Below are 16,601 nucleotides of genomic sequence, written 5' to 3'. Positions count from 1 at the left end.
TAATCCTTAATCAGTCTTTGATGACATTCAGTACCCAGCCACTGGGGGAGAAATTTACCCAAGCAAGGAGGAAGAGAGCCTTCCCCCTACCTCTGACCTGACATCATTGGGGGGACTTTTTTGATGACTTAGAGAGCCCTTTTAACATGCAGCCATACTGTCACGGGGGCTTAGTTCAACTAAGGCTGAAATACCCGGGGCCCCTGTGGTGTCCCTTTTACTAGGGGAAACCCTGTCTGACCCTCAACCCAGGGTTTTTGCTGAAGGTGCAAATGCCTGAGCCTCCGACCTTTCCTTATCTCCTGCTCAGCCCTGCACTTAACCCTCCACCCTCCACCCAGTGAGGAGTCACACCACCAAAGCTCCCACACAAATAATGACAGACAGGGAGAACTTAAACTGCACTGCGCCGCACACACACAGGAATAAACAGTAATGTGAACAGGGCACAACTAAACACAAATATGGGAAGGAGAAAGGATAACGACGGATCATACGACACCAGATATGAATCTCTCTCTCTTGAACACCTCCACTCCAGACCGGAACCACTTGGTATGAAACACAAGCTATAATCGGCGACGCCCATATGCCAGTATGACTATTTAAAGACCGTGGGCGTGACTAACCCTGTCAACCTGGTCTCCAGCAGGATTAACCCCCGAGAGCCTGAAGATCAAACCGGCGCCACTGAGGCTATAGTGGCTGGAGGTGGAACTACCTCTGCCTGCCGGATGCTGTGGTGTGAACAGCGTCCGACATGACAGTACCCCGTCTTCTACGAGGGACCCCAGGGCCCTCAAGACTCATAGGACCCGGCTTGTCCGGATGACGACGGTGAAAAGAACTGACCAGCCGATCCGCATGTATGTCTGAGGCTGGAACCCAAGACCTCTCCTCTGGACCATACCCCCGCCAGTGCACCAAATACTGAAGAGTACGGCGTACTACTCGAGAGTCCACCACCTTGGCGACCTCGAACTCTAACTCGCCATCCACCATGACTGGAGGTGGCATCGGCGTCGTGTCCACCAAGCCTACCACCTTTTTCAATAAAGCCCTGTGAAAAACGTTATGTATTCTGTACACCGCAGGAAGTTCCAACCGATAAGCCACTGGGTTAATGATGGCAGAAATCCTAAAGGGCCCAATAAACCTTGGACCCAGTTTTAAAGATGGGATTTTGAGTTTTATGTTCTTCGTAGCTAACCACACCCATTCACCCACACATAGGTCCGGACCTGGCACGCGTCTACTGTCAGCCACCCGTTTGTACCTGGCACTCATGCTCAACAAACGCTGTTTCACCCGCCTCCAGACTGATGACAATTGGGCTCCTAGCTGATCCTCCTCCGGGACACCCCCGGAGTCACCCTGACGTAAGGTACAAAACTGAGGATGTTGACCGTACACACAAAAGAATGGAGACTCTCCTGATGACTCTTGGCGGTGATTATTTAATGCGAATTCGGCCAGAGGAAGGAAAGTAGACCACTCCTCCTGGTTGTCGGACACAAAGCATCGTAAATACTGTTCTAGATTTTGGTTCATGCGCTCAGTTTGTCCATTAGACTGTGGATGAAACGCCGATGAATGTGACAACTTGATCCCCAACCTAGAGCAAAAAGCTTTCCAAAACCTCGCCACAAATTGCGTACCCCTATCAGATACTATGTCAGACGGTACTCCGTGGAGTCTGACCACCTCCTTCACAAATACCTGAGCCAACGTCTTAGCATTGGGCAAAGAGGACAACGCCACAAAATGCGCCATCTTTGAAAAACGGTCAACCACCACCAGGATGACCGTGTTCCCTGCCGAGGCTGGCAAGTCAGTGATAAAATCCATGGAGATTTCTGTCCATGGCCTATTGGGTACCCCCAGAGGCTGTAGCGTGCCAGCAGGACGGGTTCGGAGTGACTTAGCCCTAGCGCACGTGATGCAAGCTGCCACGTACGAGACCACGTCCTGCCGGATTTTGGGCCACCAGAAACGACGCGATACCAGCTCTAAGGTGCCCTTCACCCCTGGGTGACCAGCCAGTACCGAATCGTGGTGTTCCTTCAACACCTTAGGCCGAAGATGCAGGGGTACAAATGATTTGTTGGCGGGAAGTCCTGGTGGTACCTCCTCTTGGGCCTCGGCAATCTCCGCCTCTACCTCAGTCGTGAGAGCCGAGACCACTACCCCTTTCTGGAGGATGGGTACCGGCTCTTCCCGAGGTTCTCCCCCCGGAAAACACCTAGACAAAACATCCGCCTTGGTGTTTTTAGCCCCGGGACGGTACGTCACAAGAAAATTGAAACGAGTAAAAAACAATGCCCAGCGAGCCTGCCTAGGAGACAGACGCTTGGCCGACTCCAGGTAGAGCAGATTCTTATGGTCGGTGATAACTGTGACCTGGTGAGCCGCCCCCTCCAAGAAGTGTCGCCATTCCTCAAAAGCCAGTTTGATGGCCAACAACTCCCTGTTGCCGATATCATAATTCTGTTCGGCCGGCGACAGCTTCTTGGAGAAGTAGGCGCATGGATGCATCTCGCTCAAGGACGAGCCTTGAGACAGTACTGCCCCCACTCCCACCTCCGACGCATCAACCTCTACCACAAAAGGTTTAGACACGTCTGGTTGCACCAGAATGGGGGCTGAAGCAAAACTATTCTTCAGACGCTCAAATGCACGTATAGCCACCTCAGGCCAGTTCGCCAGATCGGCACCCTTCTTTGTCATGTCCGTGAGCGGTTTGGCGACAGTCGAAAAGTGTCTTATAAATTTCCTATAATAATTCGCAAACCCAAGGAACCGCTGGAGTGCTTTCAGACTCTCCGGCCTCTCCCATTGCAACACCGCTTGCACCTTAGCGGTGTCCATTTTAAAACCGGCTGCGGACACAATATATCCCAAAAAGGGCAACTCCTGGACAAAAAATAAACATTTTTCCAGCTTAGCATAGAGCTGGTTCTCCCGGAGCAACTGTAACACCTGCCTAACATGCTCCAAATGAGTGTCCCGATCGCTAGAATAAATGAGGATATCATCCAGGTATACAATCACAAATCTCCCCAGGACATGAGCAAATACATCATTAATAAAATGTTGGAAAACGGCAGGCGCGGTGGTCAACCCAAACGGCATAACCAGACTCTCAAAATGACCCTCAGGAGTGTTAAACGCCGTCTTCCACTCATCCCCCTGACGGACCCTTATGAGGTTATACGCCCCCCTGAGGTCCAGCTTGGAAAACCATTTCGCCCCCGCTACCTGGTTGAACAAATCCGGGATCAACGGCATTGGGTAGGGATCACGGATAGTAATCTGGTTTAACTCTCGGAAATCCAGACACGGGCGTAACCCCCCATCTTTCTTCTTAATGAAGAAAAACCCCGCGGCTACAGGCGAGGACGAAGGCCGGATGTGACCTTTGCTCAGACTCTCCGCGATGTAGTCTTTCAGAGCTTGTCTCTCAGGACCAGAAATATTAAACATCCTGGCCTTAGGTAATTTGGCCCCGGGTTTTAACCTAATAGCACAGTCATAGGCTATATGTGGAGGCAGTTCTGAGCAACCCTTCTCAGAGAAAACATCCGCGAAATCCTGCAAAGCCTCCGGCAGGCTGGGCGTCACGGCGGACACACATGTGGCCAAGCAATTGTCTTGGCAGAAACCACTCCATTGTACTATGTCCTGAGTTTTCCAATCAATTACCGGGTTGTGCCTGGACAGCCATGGAAAACCCAGGACCATTTGAGCTGGGAGATTACGGAGGACCCTACATGTAACCGACTCAGAATGTAGGACCCCAATGTGGAGTTTCACCTCTGCCACAAACTCAGTAATCTCCCCTTGAGGGAGGGGAACAGCATTAATGGTCACCACCTGTATGGGGTGAGGAAGTTTTTCGATCTTAAACCCGGCGGTGTGTGCAAACTCCTCATCTATGAGATTGGTGGCGGAACCGCTATCCACAAACACTGATATAGGTAGCTCTCTGCCGGCGATAATAACCTTGGCAGGGAGCATACATTGAGATACCATCATGGAGGATATGCATATGGGTCTCCTCCATACCCTCTGAGCTTAACAGTTTTCCGCCGGTGTGACCCTCTTAGGTAGTACCGGGCAAACGTTAACATAATGACCTCCTTTACCACAGTAGAAACATGCTCCGGGCTTCCGGAATCCCGGAGCGCGAGGCTGAACCTGTGCCACGCCAGCAATCTGCATAGGTTCAGGGGACTCATCTACTTCAACCACACCTGCACCTCTGTTTTCCCCCAGAGGTAGCGTCTCCTGTGCCCCCTGACGAAAACGGCGATCAATACGTATCACCAAACTCATGGCAGACTCCAATGATGCCGGAGTCTCATACATCAGGAGGGCTTGTTTCACCCTCCCTGATACCCCATGAATAAACTGGCTCCGCAGTGCTGGGTCATTCCACTGTGTGTCTACAGCCCAGCGGCGAAATTCCGAACAATAGTCTTCTGCCAAGCGCTCCCCCTGGCGGAGGGTGCGGATTTTAGATTCCGCTAGAGCCAGTCGGTCAGGGTCATCGTAAATGAGCCCGAGGGCAGAAAAAACATTATCGACCGAATGAAATGTAGCAGAGTCAGCTGGTAAGGAAAATGCCCATGCTTGGGGGTCACCACTCAGTAATGACAACACCAGCCCTACTCGCTGGGCCTCATTACCTGAGGATATTGGCCGCATGCGGAAGTATAATTTGCAGGCCTCCCGAAATACGACAAATTTGCTGCGATCGCCTGAAAATCGTTCTGGCAGCGGAAACTTCGGCTCTGCACCGATACCTGCAGATGCCGTTTGCACCTTTGCTACTACCAGGCCCTGCTGCTGAACTGTCCCTTTCAACTCGGAGACCTGTATGGACAGCGCCGCCAACTGGCGGGTTATGGAATCTAATGGATCCATGGACTCCTGAAAAAATGTGGGCCGATTATAATGTCACGGGGGCTTAGTTCAACTAAGGCTGAAATACCCGGGGCCCCTGTGGTGTCCCTTTTACTAGGGGAAACCCTGTCTGACCCTCAACCCAGGGTTTTTGCTGAAGGTGCAAATGCCTGAGCCTCCGACCTTTCCTTATCTCCTGCTCAGCCCTGCACTTAACCCTCCACCCTCCACCCAGTGAGGAGTCACACCACCAAAGCTCCCACACAAATAATGACAGACAGGGAGAACTTAAACTGCACTGCGCCGCACACACACAGGAATAAACAGTAATGTGAACAGGGCACAACTAAACACAAATATGGGAAGGAGAAAGGATAACGACGGATCATACGACACCAGATATGAATCTCTCTCTCTTGAACACCTCCACTCCAGACCGGAACCACTTGGTATGAAACACAAGCTATAATCGGCGACGCCCATATGCCAGTATGACTATTTAAAGACCGTGGGCGTGACTAACCTTCCAACCTGGTCTCCAGCAGGATTAACCCCCGAGAGCCTGAAGATCAAACCGGCGCCACTGAGGCTATAGTGGCTGGAGGTGGAACTACCTCTGCCTGCCGGATGCTGTGGTGTGAACAGCGTCCGACATGACACATACCCTTTTCTGTCCTTAAAGTCCCAGTTTTTTTCTTTCCCCTTCTATTAAATTTCCTCGTCCAAAAAGAAGGCTTTCTGGTCTCGCCGTGAAAACGGGGAAAGCCTTTCTTTTTATGCCCTGCCTTCTCCAAAATATCCTCCAGCTTCTGTCCAAAGAAGAATTGACCATCACACGGGATGGAACAGTCTATTCTTGGTCAGTAAATCACCCGAACAGCCTTTAAGCCACAGGGCGTGTCTCGCCGCATTAGACAGGCCTGCCGCCCTGGCTGCCAATCTTACTAAGTCCGCTGACGAGTCTGCTAAGAAAACTGCTGCCCCTTGTGCTAGGGCCATACTGGCTAGGATCTCATCCCTTGGCACCTAATTTCTCAGCTGATCCTCTATTTGGTGTAGCCAGATCATGAGAGAGCGGGCAGTTCATGTCCCCGCTATCACTGGTTTTAATCCTGCTGCCGCCTCCCAGGTGTGTCTTAAGAATCCATCTCCTTTTTTGTCTTAGTTCACCAGTCATCTAAAGGCAGGGATAATTTTTTTGAGGACGTAGCCACAGCACCATTTTAGAGATTTTTTTCCCAGGTCTCGGAGTCTTTCTCCTCAAAGGGGTACCTCCTTTTAGATGAGGAGGGTAAGGAACCTGACCTCTGTTTTTTCCACTCTTTCTCTATTAGCGCTTTTACTTTTGTATTGACTGGGCAGGTGCGCTTCCTTTTTACCTCCAGGTCCCCTGAACATAACATCTTCTAAGGAACTAGGTGTTTTCTCCTCTTTTAAGCCCATTGTAGATTTGACCGCTTTAACCAGTCTCATTATTGTTTTGTCTTTTTGCTCATCTTTTTCCTTTTTATTTACTTATTTTTATTTTTTATCATTTTGTTTTTGATTTTCTGTATTTCTTCAATGTTTTTCTTCCTTGCCATTTTATCTCCCATCTAAAGGATTGCTTTTTATCATAATTTATATATTACCAATTTGCTGCCCCTTGCTATAATCTATCTTATCCACCACTAGAATATCTGTCCGGCCTCAGTGCAATGTTCCTATCTCCCCCCTATGCCTTTACTACGCCTTCGTCTGCATTACAAGTACGCCCCCTTCTCCATGACAACGCGGCAACAACATTGCAGCTCTCGTTTTGACCGCGCAAGCACGGTCATTCATATATTATTGCGGTCTCTGCAACCACCGCGTATGCGCTGTGTCTTCTTTCAATACAGCGCTGTGTCACTTCCGGGCCGGATGACGCACTTCCGGTCTGGCGGTACACAGCGCGGCATTTGAACCCCGCCATGCCACGGACTAGCACAGTCTCCCATTCACTCCAGGAGAGGGCGCGGGAGCGCCGCCTTTACCGCTTGTTTCCCTATCTCAAGGACACCCCAGGTAACCTGCGGCACTCAAGTGCATTTTATATTGCACTCTGATACTGGTAACATTTCCTTTACTGTGTGCCACTCACTCTACAGGTGGAAACTATTACATGATGGCTATTACAGCCCCAGGCTAAAACCGCCTTACCACAAGGTATACTATTGACTTTGGTATATACCTCTAATGATCTTTATAGACATTATGCCAATTTATTTTCTTTTTCATTAATCCAGCCAAAACTAATATATGGTACTTCCACTACAAAAATCTTGCAGCATCCACTTGAGCCCTTTTCAACATTATCTAAGCCTTCCAAGTATACCACGTACCTTTCTCTTAGCCTGTCATTTTGTCTATATGTAGCAACTAACAGTTATATATATATATTTTCATCTATAGTACCTATAGTACTTCCGCTACAAAAATCTGGCAGCATCCACTTGAGCCCTTTTCAACATTATCTAAGCCTTCCAGGTATACCATGTACCTTTCTCTTAGCCTGTCATTCTATCTATAAGTAGCAACTAACAGATATATATATATATATATATTTATATTTTACCTATAGTACCTACAACTACCTTAGGGGGACGTATCTCCTTTCCAAGTGCCCTAGGTCCGCTACTATTTCCATTAAGGTAAATTAATAGCGTCTCTAGTCTCTTAATTTCCTGAAGCTATTTTTTCATTTTTTTTTGTCATTTTTGTCAATCAACCAAACCGATATGCTATAGCTGGTTAGCAACGCTTCAGTAATATTTTTGTAAGTTTCTTTTGCTTTTTTGTCCTTCTATATATTTGTCATTGTATATATACATTGTTTGTTATCTATCCATCTTCCGGCTATAACTTGTATATATTTGAATATTCACTGTATAATTACTGTTCAACTTTTTTTTTTTTTCGTTTTAGTGTACCCCATGATTAAGATCCAGGAGGATCGAAACGTCGGGTATTTTTGATCGTTCATATTCTAATCTGGTTTTGGGCGCATTCTTTGATGGATTGGACACTTTGAATAAATTTACGAATTTTTGCATACTATCAAGTTGTTGAGTGCAGTGAATCATTTCTTCTATATATGTTTAGGGCCCTAGTGGTCCAATTCACCAGCACCTATTTCTTCTAATACGACCTGAGTGCGCACCATTCCTAAATATTAACCAGTCTCTCCACATACTCGGATGAGAAGCACGGTCGGCCCCCTACTTCACTGTCCGAGGAGGAGTCCGAGGACTGGGGAGAGGAGGAGGAGGGGGATCTTTCACAACCATCAACACCCAGAGAGGCTTCAGAGTCCGTAGGCATCTAACGGCTTTTCTTGCCCCCTTTTTTTAAGGGCTGCCTTTAAGGAACCTTTTACTTCCGCCCTTATTATGGCCCTAAGGTTGGTGGCGAAGTCAGGGGTCTCTTCCCATATTGTTTTATTAATAAAGTCAGTGCAGAGATCCTTCTGCCACTGAACTGTCAGGGGGCTTAGCAAAGGGCACACTCCTGTTTTTTTGTTTTGGTGCTAGCCTTCCTCGACCCCTGGTGATCAAGCAGAAAATATGGACCCCATTACCATAAGGGTGACATTCTCGTAGATCACTCACCACCACTGTCAATCGAGGGTACCGGATTTGGAAGCTGATCACAAGCACATACAACGTCCCTTCTGGATGCTGAGGACCCGGGGACGGCGCTTCCACAACCCGAAGGCCGGCTTACAGGTGTCCTGCCTGTCCTTCCAGTGCCGGCAGAGGCGTGGGTAAGTAGGGAAAAAAAAGCAAAAAGAAAAAATCATTCAACCGCTGTCTTCAGCACAAGGGTCCCTGTCAGCAAAGGAAACCCAACTGAAGTGAGGGAGAGGTAACATCCTTTTATTTTCAGTAGGGTTCCTGTCCTGACTGGGCGGATCCCCTCTCTCAGGTGTGCTGTCATGGGGGGGAAGGGAAAAAATGAACATTTTACTTTTTCCACAAAAAATGTACGTTAGACCCAAACTTTATTTTCACAAAGGTACCAGGAGAAAATGGACCACAAAATTTGTTGTGCAATTTCTCCAGAGTACGCTGATACCCTGTATGTGGGGTAATGCCACTGTTTGGGCGCATGGCAGGGCTCAGAATGGAGGGAGCACCATTTGAGTTTTAGAATGCAAAATTGTCTAGAATCAATGGTGGGCACCATGTCGCATTTGGAGACCCCCTGATATACCTAAACAGTGGAAACCCCCAAAATTCTAACTCCAACCCTAACACAGCTCTTCCCCTGACCCTAAACCGAACCCTAACCAAAGCCCCAACACCACCCTAACACACAACACCACCGTATCCCCAACACCACAACCCTAACCCCAACCCCAAACCTAACACCAGCCCCAACCCTATCCCTATGTCATAATCCATATTTGGATTCATGGCAGCTCTGGTTCCACTATAATTAAAATGAAGCTTTTGTCCTTTCAGGCCTGCAGGGGTTAATGTCAGTGTTCCTTGCTAGCAGCATGCTGCAGCTGCTGAGTTGCTAGGTCAGCTGATGTGAGTGGTGACCACTTCCACCTTCCTTTAAATAGTCACCTGATGCATCAGCTGACTGTTGGTTATAGAGTTATTCTACGGAGACCAGCTTTGCGTTGCAAATCTCTGGTGTCAGCGCTGTATCAGCTACTTCTGGCGTTCGAGGTCCTGTTTCTGTGTCCTCTGCGGTTTGAAACTTGGCAGCAGTGCATTGAGCCAAGTTTTGTGCTTTTACCTTGTCTGTCTCGTTAACTGTCACTACCCCCTGTGTTTTTACCATCTGCAGTGGTGAGGCTAGCGCCCTGGCCGGCCAGAGCTAGCCAGGGCATGTGAGGTGACAGAGAGGGATGAAGTTCATGATGGTGGCGGGGAAGGGGGGGGACCCGCAAAGGGCGTAAGAGGAGTGCAGGGACAGGCTCTGGTTGGAGCTCAGGAGGTGTCCCATCCCTCATTCCCTATTGTTAGGGCCTTCCTCTCCCCTTTACCATCCCGTTGAGTGTGTTATGCCGTCCGCTGTCCAACACCCAGTGGGATTGTGACGTCCTAACTGCAAAGAGGTAAAACCGACCCAGATCATGTTCTCCGGGGTCTCCGCTACCCACGGTAACGGAGACGCCAGAGATTTTCAAACGCTGGGGTGGGGCACTATAAAATTATTTTTCGGAGCTGAGGAATAAGAACCCTTTAACTGCCGCCGTTAAAAGGTGTATCGCCGGTCGTTAAGGGGTTAAAAGGAATCTGTCATCAGAAAAAATGCTATTAACCTACAGATATGGGGTTAATCTTAAGGTTAATAGCGTTATTAACCACCCCCACTTAGCCAAACACTGCGGGGAGAAAAATGTTATTCCTCCCGGCAGCATTCGGGTTTTAATTACAGGGGTCAGCACTCTTTATTCTAAGAATACAGAAAGGTAGCTATAACTGCGTCCCCGGGATTGACTGACAGCTGGCCTTAATGCTGTGCCAGTCAGTGAGACACAGTTATAGCCGCTGCTCTCTATACTCAGAGCAGTGATTGAACCAGTGCAACCCATGTGAATGAAATCTGAAAGCTGCCGAGGGGAAGAGTGGAATAAAGGTAATTTTCTACCAGCAGCATTTGGTTACGTGCGAGCAGGTTAATATCGCTATTAACCTGCAGATTAATCCCATATCTGCAGGTCACTGGCATCATTTCTGGTGACAGGTTTAAAGGGAACATGAAAGCTAATATATGGAGCATGATCCATAGACTTCATGTAGCAGACACTGGCTGCATGATTTCAGCCATATATGCTTGACTGTGAAACCCTGCTGACTCACACAACTGCTCCCTTATTGCCAGAACCCATTAGGACAGTGGCAACGTTAAAAGTCAATATAGTGTCTTAAGATTTAATGCAAAATCCATGGCAATGGTACACATTCATTCTCCAAATATATATTATTAACCTGAATAATGATGGGAAGGAACACTACTACACATCTTTTCACATTGTTCACACTGGTACAGAGCAACTGTTTCTTACATTTCTACCTCACTGGAGAAATTGGAACTTTTCTCTAAATTGCTCCTTCACCTTGTGAGTATGAAGTGTTTGGCAGCAGACGTAATTTTAGCCAATCTCTTGTAAATGTTAACCTTGTTGTGAATATATAATTGCTTTCACCATCTCATCAACTACTGCTTTTGAAAAAACAACAGTGCTTCGGTCTTTGACCTAAACAAAGGTGCTGGTGCTTGTTAGGTCAGTCATATGCTAACATTTTGTGACTTCCATATTCCAGGAAACGTCAGAAAAAAATATGATAGATTTCCTCCAAAAGTTTCTTTGCTTAAACAATGCATAGCTCGATTGAATGTAGTAAAGTCAGGATGACAAATGGAGTGAGTGAACCGCACACCGTCCACAGACCGAGTGAACCGCACACCGTCCACAGACCGAGTGAACCGCACAAAGTCCACATACTGAGTGAACCACACATCGTTCATGTACAGTAGAAATATTTTCAGTAACAAAAATATATTCAAAATGGAAAACATACTTTACAGTGAATGCTCTCTCCAAAGAAACCGTGTCGCCATGAAAAGTCACTTGGCAATACTGAATGTTAGTAACTGAAGTTGGCACCTCAACGTCAGGTAGCATTCGCTTCAGCAGTCTCTCAATAGAAATTTTTGGGGTCCAATTAACCTGTTGATAAATGAGGCCAGAGAGCAATATTATTCTGTTTAAACCAGAAGTACGTCACATCAGTATTTCCTTGCTTCACCACTCAAATACATATAATGAACAAAACAGTTCTGATCCTTATGTTTTAACACAATGCTAATAACATCATAAAAATATTCAAACTTATGACTTCAAGCAGATAGTCTTATGTTCTATTTTATGCAGAGGTGTTGTAGATGGTCACCTCTACCCTGCAAAAGATAGATACATACACACATTCATTTACTTATAGAAATCTTGCCGTTTTCACAATGGCCTCTTGGACTGTTTTAGACTAAAGGTTCATTTACATGGACCAATTGGCAGCATGATATGATCGCCAATTCGTAAAACCTTTACCGATCAGTGGTTGCTTAACCTCTTAGGATATGTTCCCACGGTCAGTAAACGCTGCGGGTTGGACGCTGCGCACATCTGCAGCATCCAACCCGCAGTGTACAGATATTACATCACAATAGATGGGATTTCAAGAAATCCCATGCCCACTTTGCGTGCACTGGGGCCTATGGCTTACCTGCGGAGATGCACATGTGGAGTGTCTTTCCAGACGGCAGCATGTCTATTTATCTTGAGGACACAAGCCGCGGAGACACCATCACATGTTTCTCAACGCAAGCAATGACTAGCCAGGTCTTTGCCCGGGAAGGAACAACCACGGGAAGGGCAGTCTCCAATGAAGGAAACCACCTATGCCAAAACATGGTATCCATCCACATGTCCTACTGGCCAGTTTCCTACTCCACACTGATGAGGGGCAATACCCCGAAACAGCTGTCTGTGGATGGATACTATGTTTTGGCATAGGTGGTTTCCTTCATTGGAGACTGCCCTTCCCGTGGTTGTTCCTTCCCGGGCAAAGACCTGGCTAGTCATTGCTTGCGTTGAGAAACATGTGATGGTGTCTCTGCGGCTTGTGTTTTGCATGTTTTTACATATTTCCCAAAAGGGATGGGGGCATTGCTCTAGAATCACTGCGTTGATAAACATGTGATGGTGTCTCTGCAGTGTTGGATGTTGATCTCCATGAGTTCATTCATCCTCATTTTTCACATATTTATCTTGAGGAGACGCAAGTCTCAGCAAGATAAATATCACCAGTGAAATTAATAGCATGCGGTAGCTCCGCATGGTTCAATGAACACATGCGGAATCACCTGCGTTGAAAAGCCAGCAGCGCTTTGGATGCAGCGGACAAGTGCTGCGTCCAAAGCACTGCCGGTTACTGACAGTGGGAACATACCCTTAATGACCGAGCCAATTTTGACCTTAATAACCAAACTTTACAATTCTGACCAGTGTCACTTTATGAGGCAATTACTCTGGAACGATTCAACCGATCCCACTGATGTGATTGTTATTTCGTGGAATATTGTACTTCATGATAGTGGTAAAATTTCTTCACTATGACTTGTATTTATTTTGAAAAAAAAAATCTAAATTTGGCAAAAAAAATTAAAATTTTTACAATTTTCAAACTTTTAATTCTTATGCCCTGAAATCAGAAAGTTAATTTTGTTAGGAAGTTAGAAGAGTTAAAAGTTGACCAGTGATTTCTCATTTTTCCAACAAAACTTACAAAACCATTATTTTAGGGACCACATCACATTTGAAGTGACTTTGAGGAGTGACTTTGACAGAAAGTACCCAAAAGTGACACCATTCTAAATACTGCGCCCCTCAAGGTGCTCAAAACCACACTAAAGAAGTTTATTAACTGTTCAGGTGCTTCACAAGAACTGAAGAAATGTGGAAAGGAAAAATGAACATTTAATTTTTTTTCACAAAAAATATACTTTAGGCTACTTTCACACTTGCTTTTTTTGCTGCACGTTTTTGCGCACACAAACGCATGAAAAAAATGCATCATGCGTTTGCGTGCGTTTTTTGTGGGTTTTGGTGCGTTTTTTTAAAAACGCATGCTTTTTTCGCACATACGTGCGCATTACAATGCGCAAGTATTGCGCACCCATAGACTATAATGGGTGTTTTGCTGTAGAAAAAAAAATGCATTGTGTGCGCATGCATTTTTTGGGGGCAAGTCGGACGCACAAAAAATGCAACAGGATGCATTTTGTGCGCCCGAGCGCACACTACAAAAAAACGCATGCGCATACAAACGCATGTGTATGCGCACCTATGTGCCATGTTAAAGTATGGGGAAAAACCGCATGCGTTTTTTTGCGCTAATAAAACAGCGCAAAAAAACTCAAGTGTGAAACCAGCCTTAGACCCAAACTTATTTTCACAAGGATAACAGGAGAAAATAGACCACAAAATTTGTTGTGCAATTTCTCCAAAGTACGCCGACACCTTATCTGTGGGAGAAATCTACTGTTTGGGCGCACGGCAGTGCTCAGAAGGGAAGGAGCCATTAGACTTTTTCAATGTAAAACTTGCTGGAATAATTAATGGACACCACGTAGCGTTTGGAGAGGCCCTGATGTGCCTAAAGAGTACCCAAAAAGTGACTCCATTTTGTAAACCACATCTCTCAAGGATTTTATCCAGTGGTATAGTGAACATTTTGAACCCACAAGTACAAAACAGAACTTGATCACATTAGGTTGTCATACTGAATATGCTGTCATTAGTGTTGAGCCCAAGTGTTCACTACTCCCGTTTGCATTAGGTGCTCAGGTATGTACAGAGTATCGCGGGTCTTGTGTCACATTCTTGATTCCATGACCCACATGTTTCTCGGCCGTTAGACACAAAAAAAAAACATGCGTGGATCATACTCTGTGCATACCAGAGCACCCGACGCAAACTTGAGTAGCGAGCATTTGTGCTCAACACTAACCGTCATTTTTCTTTTTCTTTACCCCAATTCCAACCCCAACACACCCCTAACACACACCCCTAACACTAAGCTCAACTGCAAAGAATGAAATAAAAAAATACATATTTAATAATTTTTATCTAGCTAAGGGGGGGATAAAGGGGAATTCGATTTACTATTTTTTTTGCTTTTGACCACTGTGATAGGGTCTGTCACAGTGATCAAAAGGAACCAATAGGAAAAATTTCTTATTGTTGCCGGTATCGGCCAGCAGATCCTGGGCGGGAACACTGCGTCTGCCACTTTTTCTTCGAGGCACATGATACCGGACCGGGGGACTGATCACGAGGGACCGGAGGGCATAATTTCTCTCCCCTCTGACATGTATATCATGTCAGAAGAAAGAAATCAATTTAACAGCTGGCACACTTTGTTTTTCCAAGATTGCCGTTATTCACTGAATAATGGCGATCACGTAATCGAATACTGGAAAATCCAGCCCTGATCATGACCATGGTAGCCAAGACCCCGGATATTTTCTGACACGGGGGGACACTACAGCCTTATTCTCAGTCAACGTTTTAAAACGGCGATGAGTTAATAAGAACCCTTAGTGGCCGCTGTTTTATCAGCGGACGTGAAGGGGTTACACAGGGAGACCAAAATAAATGAATTGCACTGAACTGAACTGTAAAACATCACTCAATGTGCAAAGGCTGCCATGGCTCTCGGCAGTGCAGGTCTGAATAATACAGTACGAGGACACTGTGCAAAAGATCATTTCACCCAATGAACGAGCAAAATGTTCCATGATTGGCAACCCGTATTTCACTGCAAGAGAATAGTGAAACAAGTGCTTTTAAGAATGCTAATTCAAGACAATTTCAGTGTAAATACAGCTAAACTTTCTATACATCATCAGCAATAGACTCAGACCCCCATCTGTTATATTAAAGGCATATTCCCACATCCAAAATCATATCCCAATATGTAGTAGGTGTAGTAATAATAATATTACCAAATAACTCCAATTAAAAATGAAGTATGGTTCTTCTGATAAGCAATGTCGCTTACCCCAAGTACAGGGCATTGCAATAACTTAGGTATCCATGGTTAGTTAGTTGTTAGAGGGGATAGTTAGTTAGTGCTCATTACCATGTATACTTAAAATACTGCAATGCCCTGCACATAGGGTAAGTAACAGTGAATCAGAAGAACTATACATTTTTAACTGGAGGTATTGGCTACTATTATTATCATTACAAATATTACATATTGAGATATGATCTTGGAGATGAGAATACCCCTAAAATGCAGAAAATGAGCCTGTGCCTAAGTCATTGTAAAGGGTCCGCTGCAACATCGCATGTCATTATAATCTTGCCTTTAATGGGAAAAAGGGGTGCTATACACATTAGAATAATTACGGTTGAACTTACCGATATTGAAGGGTTCGGACAACGGTCTAATATGCATGTGGTGCCACACAACTCATGGTCAAGAGATATGTTGATTGCGCACATCCGATCTCAAACTGTTCTCAGGGAGATAAACCTATAGCGGATGTGTGAGGCGGGGGCTTTCGCATGGAGAACGCAGCAACATTCTGCTGTGAGAGCTCTCATGTATGAAAGTGTCACCCGAATGATCGGAAGAAGTATTGTTCAGCCAACAGGTATCTAAAGTGTACGGTCACCCCAAGACTCCTGAAAAGTCATCTGTAATGATAGCCATGTTATACACCCAGCATCTGTCTTTAACAGCACCAAGTGGAGCCGAGCTCTGGTCCCTGTTGTAAATCCCATGTCGATGTCAATCGTGGATGGCAGCAATTATAGCATGGTGTTTTAAAACAAAGCTATTCCACATGCTCATCGCCCCTAAAATCCTATCCTCCGTGCAATGCAATGCAATCTTGGGGTGTCAAAGTTGACATGGCAGCCAGATACCTGCCATGACTGTATCTCTGTGAACACCAGCCTGAGGCTGGACAGTGATTTTTTACTACAACCTGCAATGCTCCTGTATTGCAGTATATAGTACAAGTGGTGAGATGATTGCAGATTCAAGGTCCCCAAGGGGTCAAAGAATACCCTTACTCATGTAAGTACAGTTAGGTCCATATATATTTGGACAGAGACCACATTTTTCTAATTTTGGCTCTAG

The 16,601-nt window shown here is 45.9% G+C and overlaps 1 protein-coding gene across 3 annotated transcripts in view; it reads right to left on the bottom strand.

Annotated features, from left to right (window-relative positions):
• The window catches only part of SMCHD1 (structural maintenance of chromosomes flexible hinge domain containing 1), a 636,391-nt gene that overhangs the window by 194,553 nt on the left and 425,237 nt on the right, over positions 1-16,601 (bottom strand). For all 3 annotated transcript variants that reach the window (XM_073550884.1, XM_073550885.1, XM_073550886.1), the window contains one exon: positions 11,469-11,617. In XM_073550884.1, the coding sequence (XP_073406985.1) occupies positions 11,469-11,617 (149 nt within the window). The remainder of the gene's footprint in view (positions 1-11,468; positions 11,618-16,601) is intronic.

The sequence above is a fragment of the Dendrobates tinctorius genome, unplaced genomic scaffold, assembly GCF_039654945.1.
Source record: "Dendrobates tinctorius isolate UK_male_01 unplaced genomic scaffold, ASM3965494v1 ptg000171l, whole genome shotgun sequence".
In the NCBI taxonomy this organism is placed as follows: Eukaryota; Metazoa; Chordata; class Amphibia; order Anura; family Dendrobatidae; genus Dendrobates; species Dendrobates tinctorius.
Note: the sequence above shows the minus strand (reverse complement) of the source record. Positions and strands in the feature narration are given on the sequence as shown.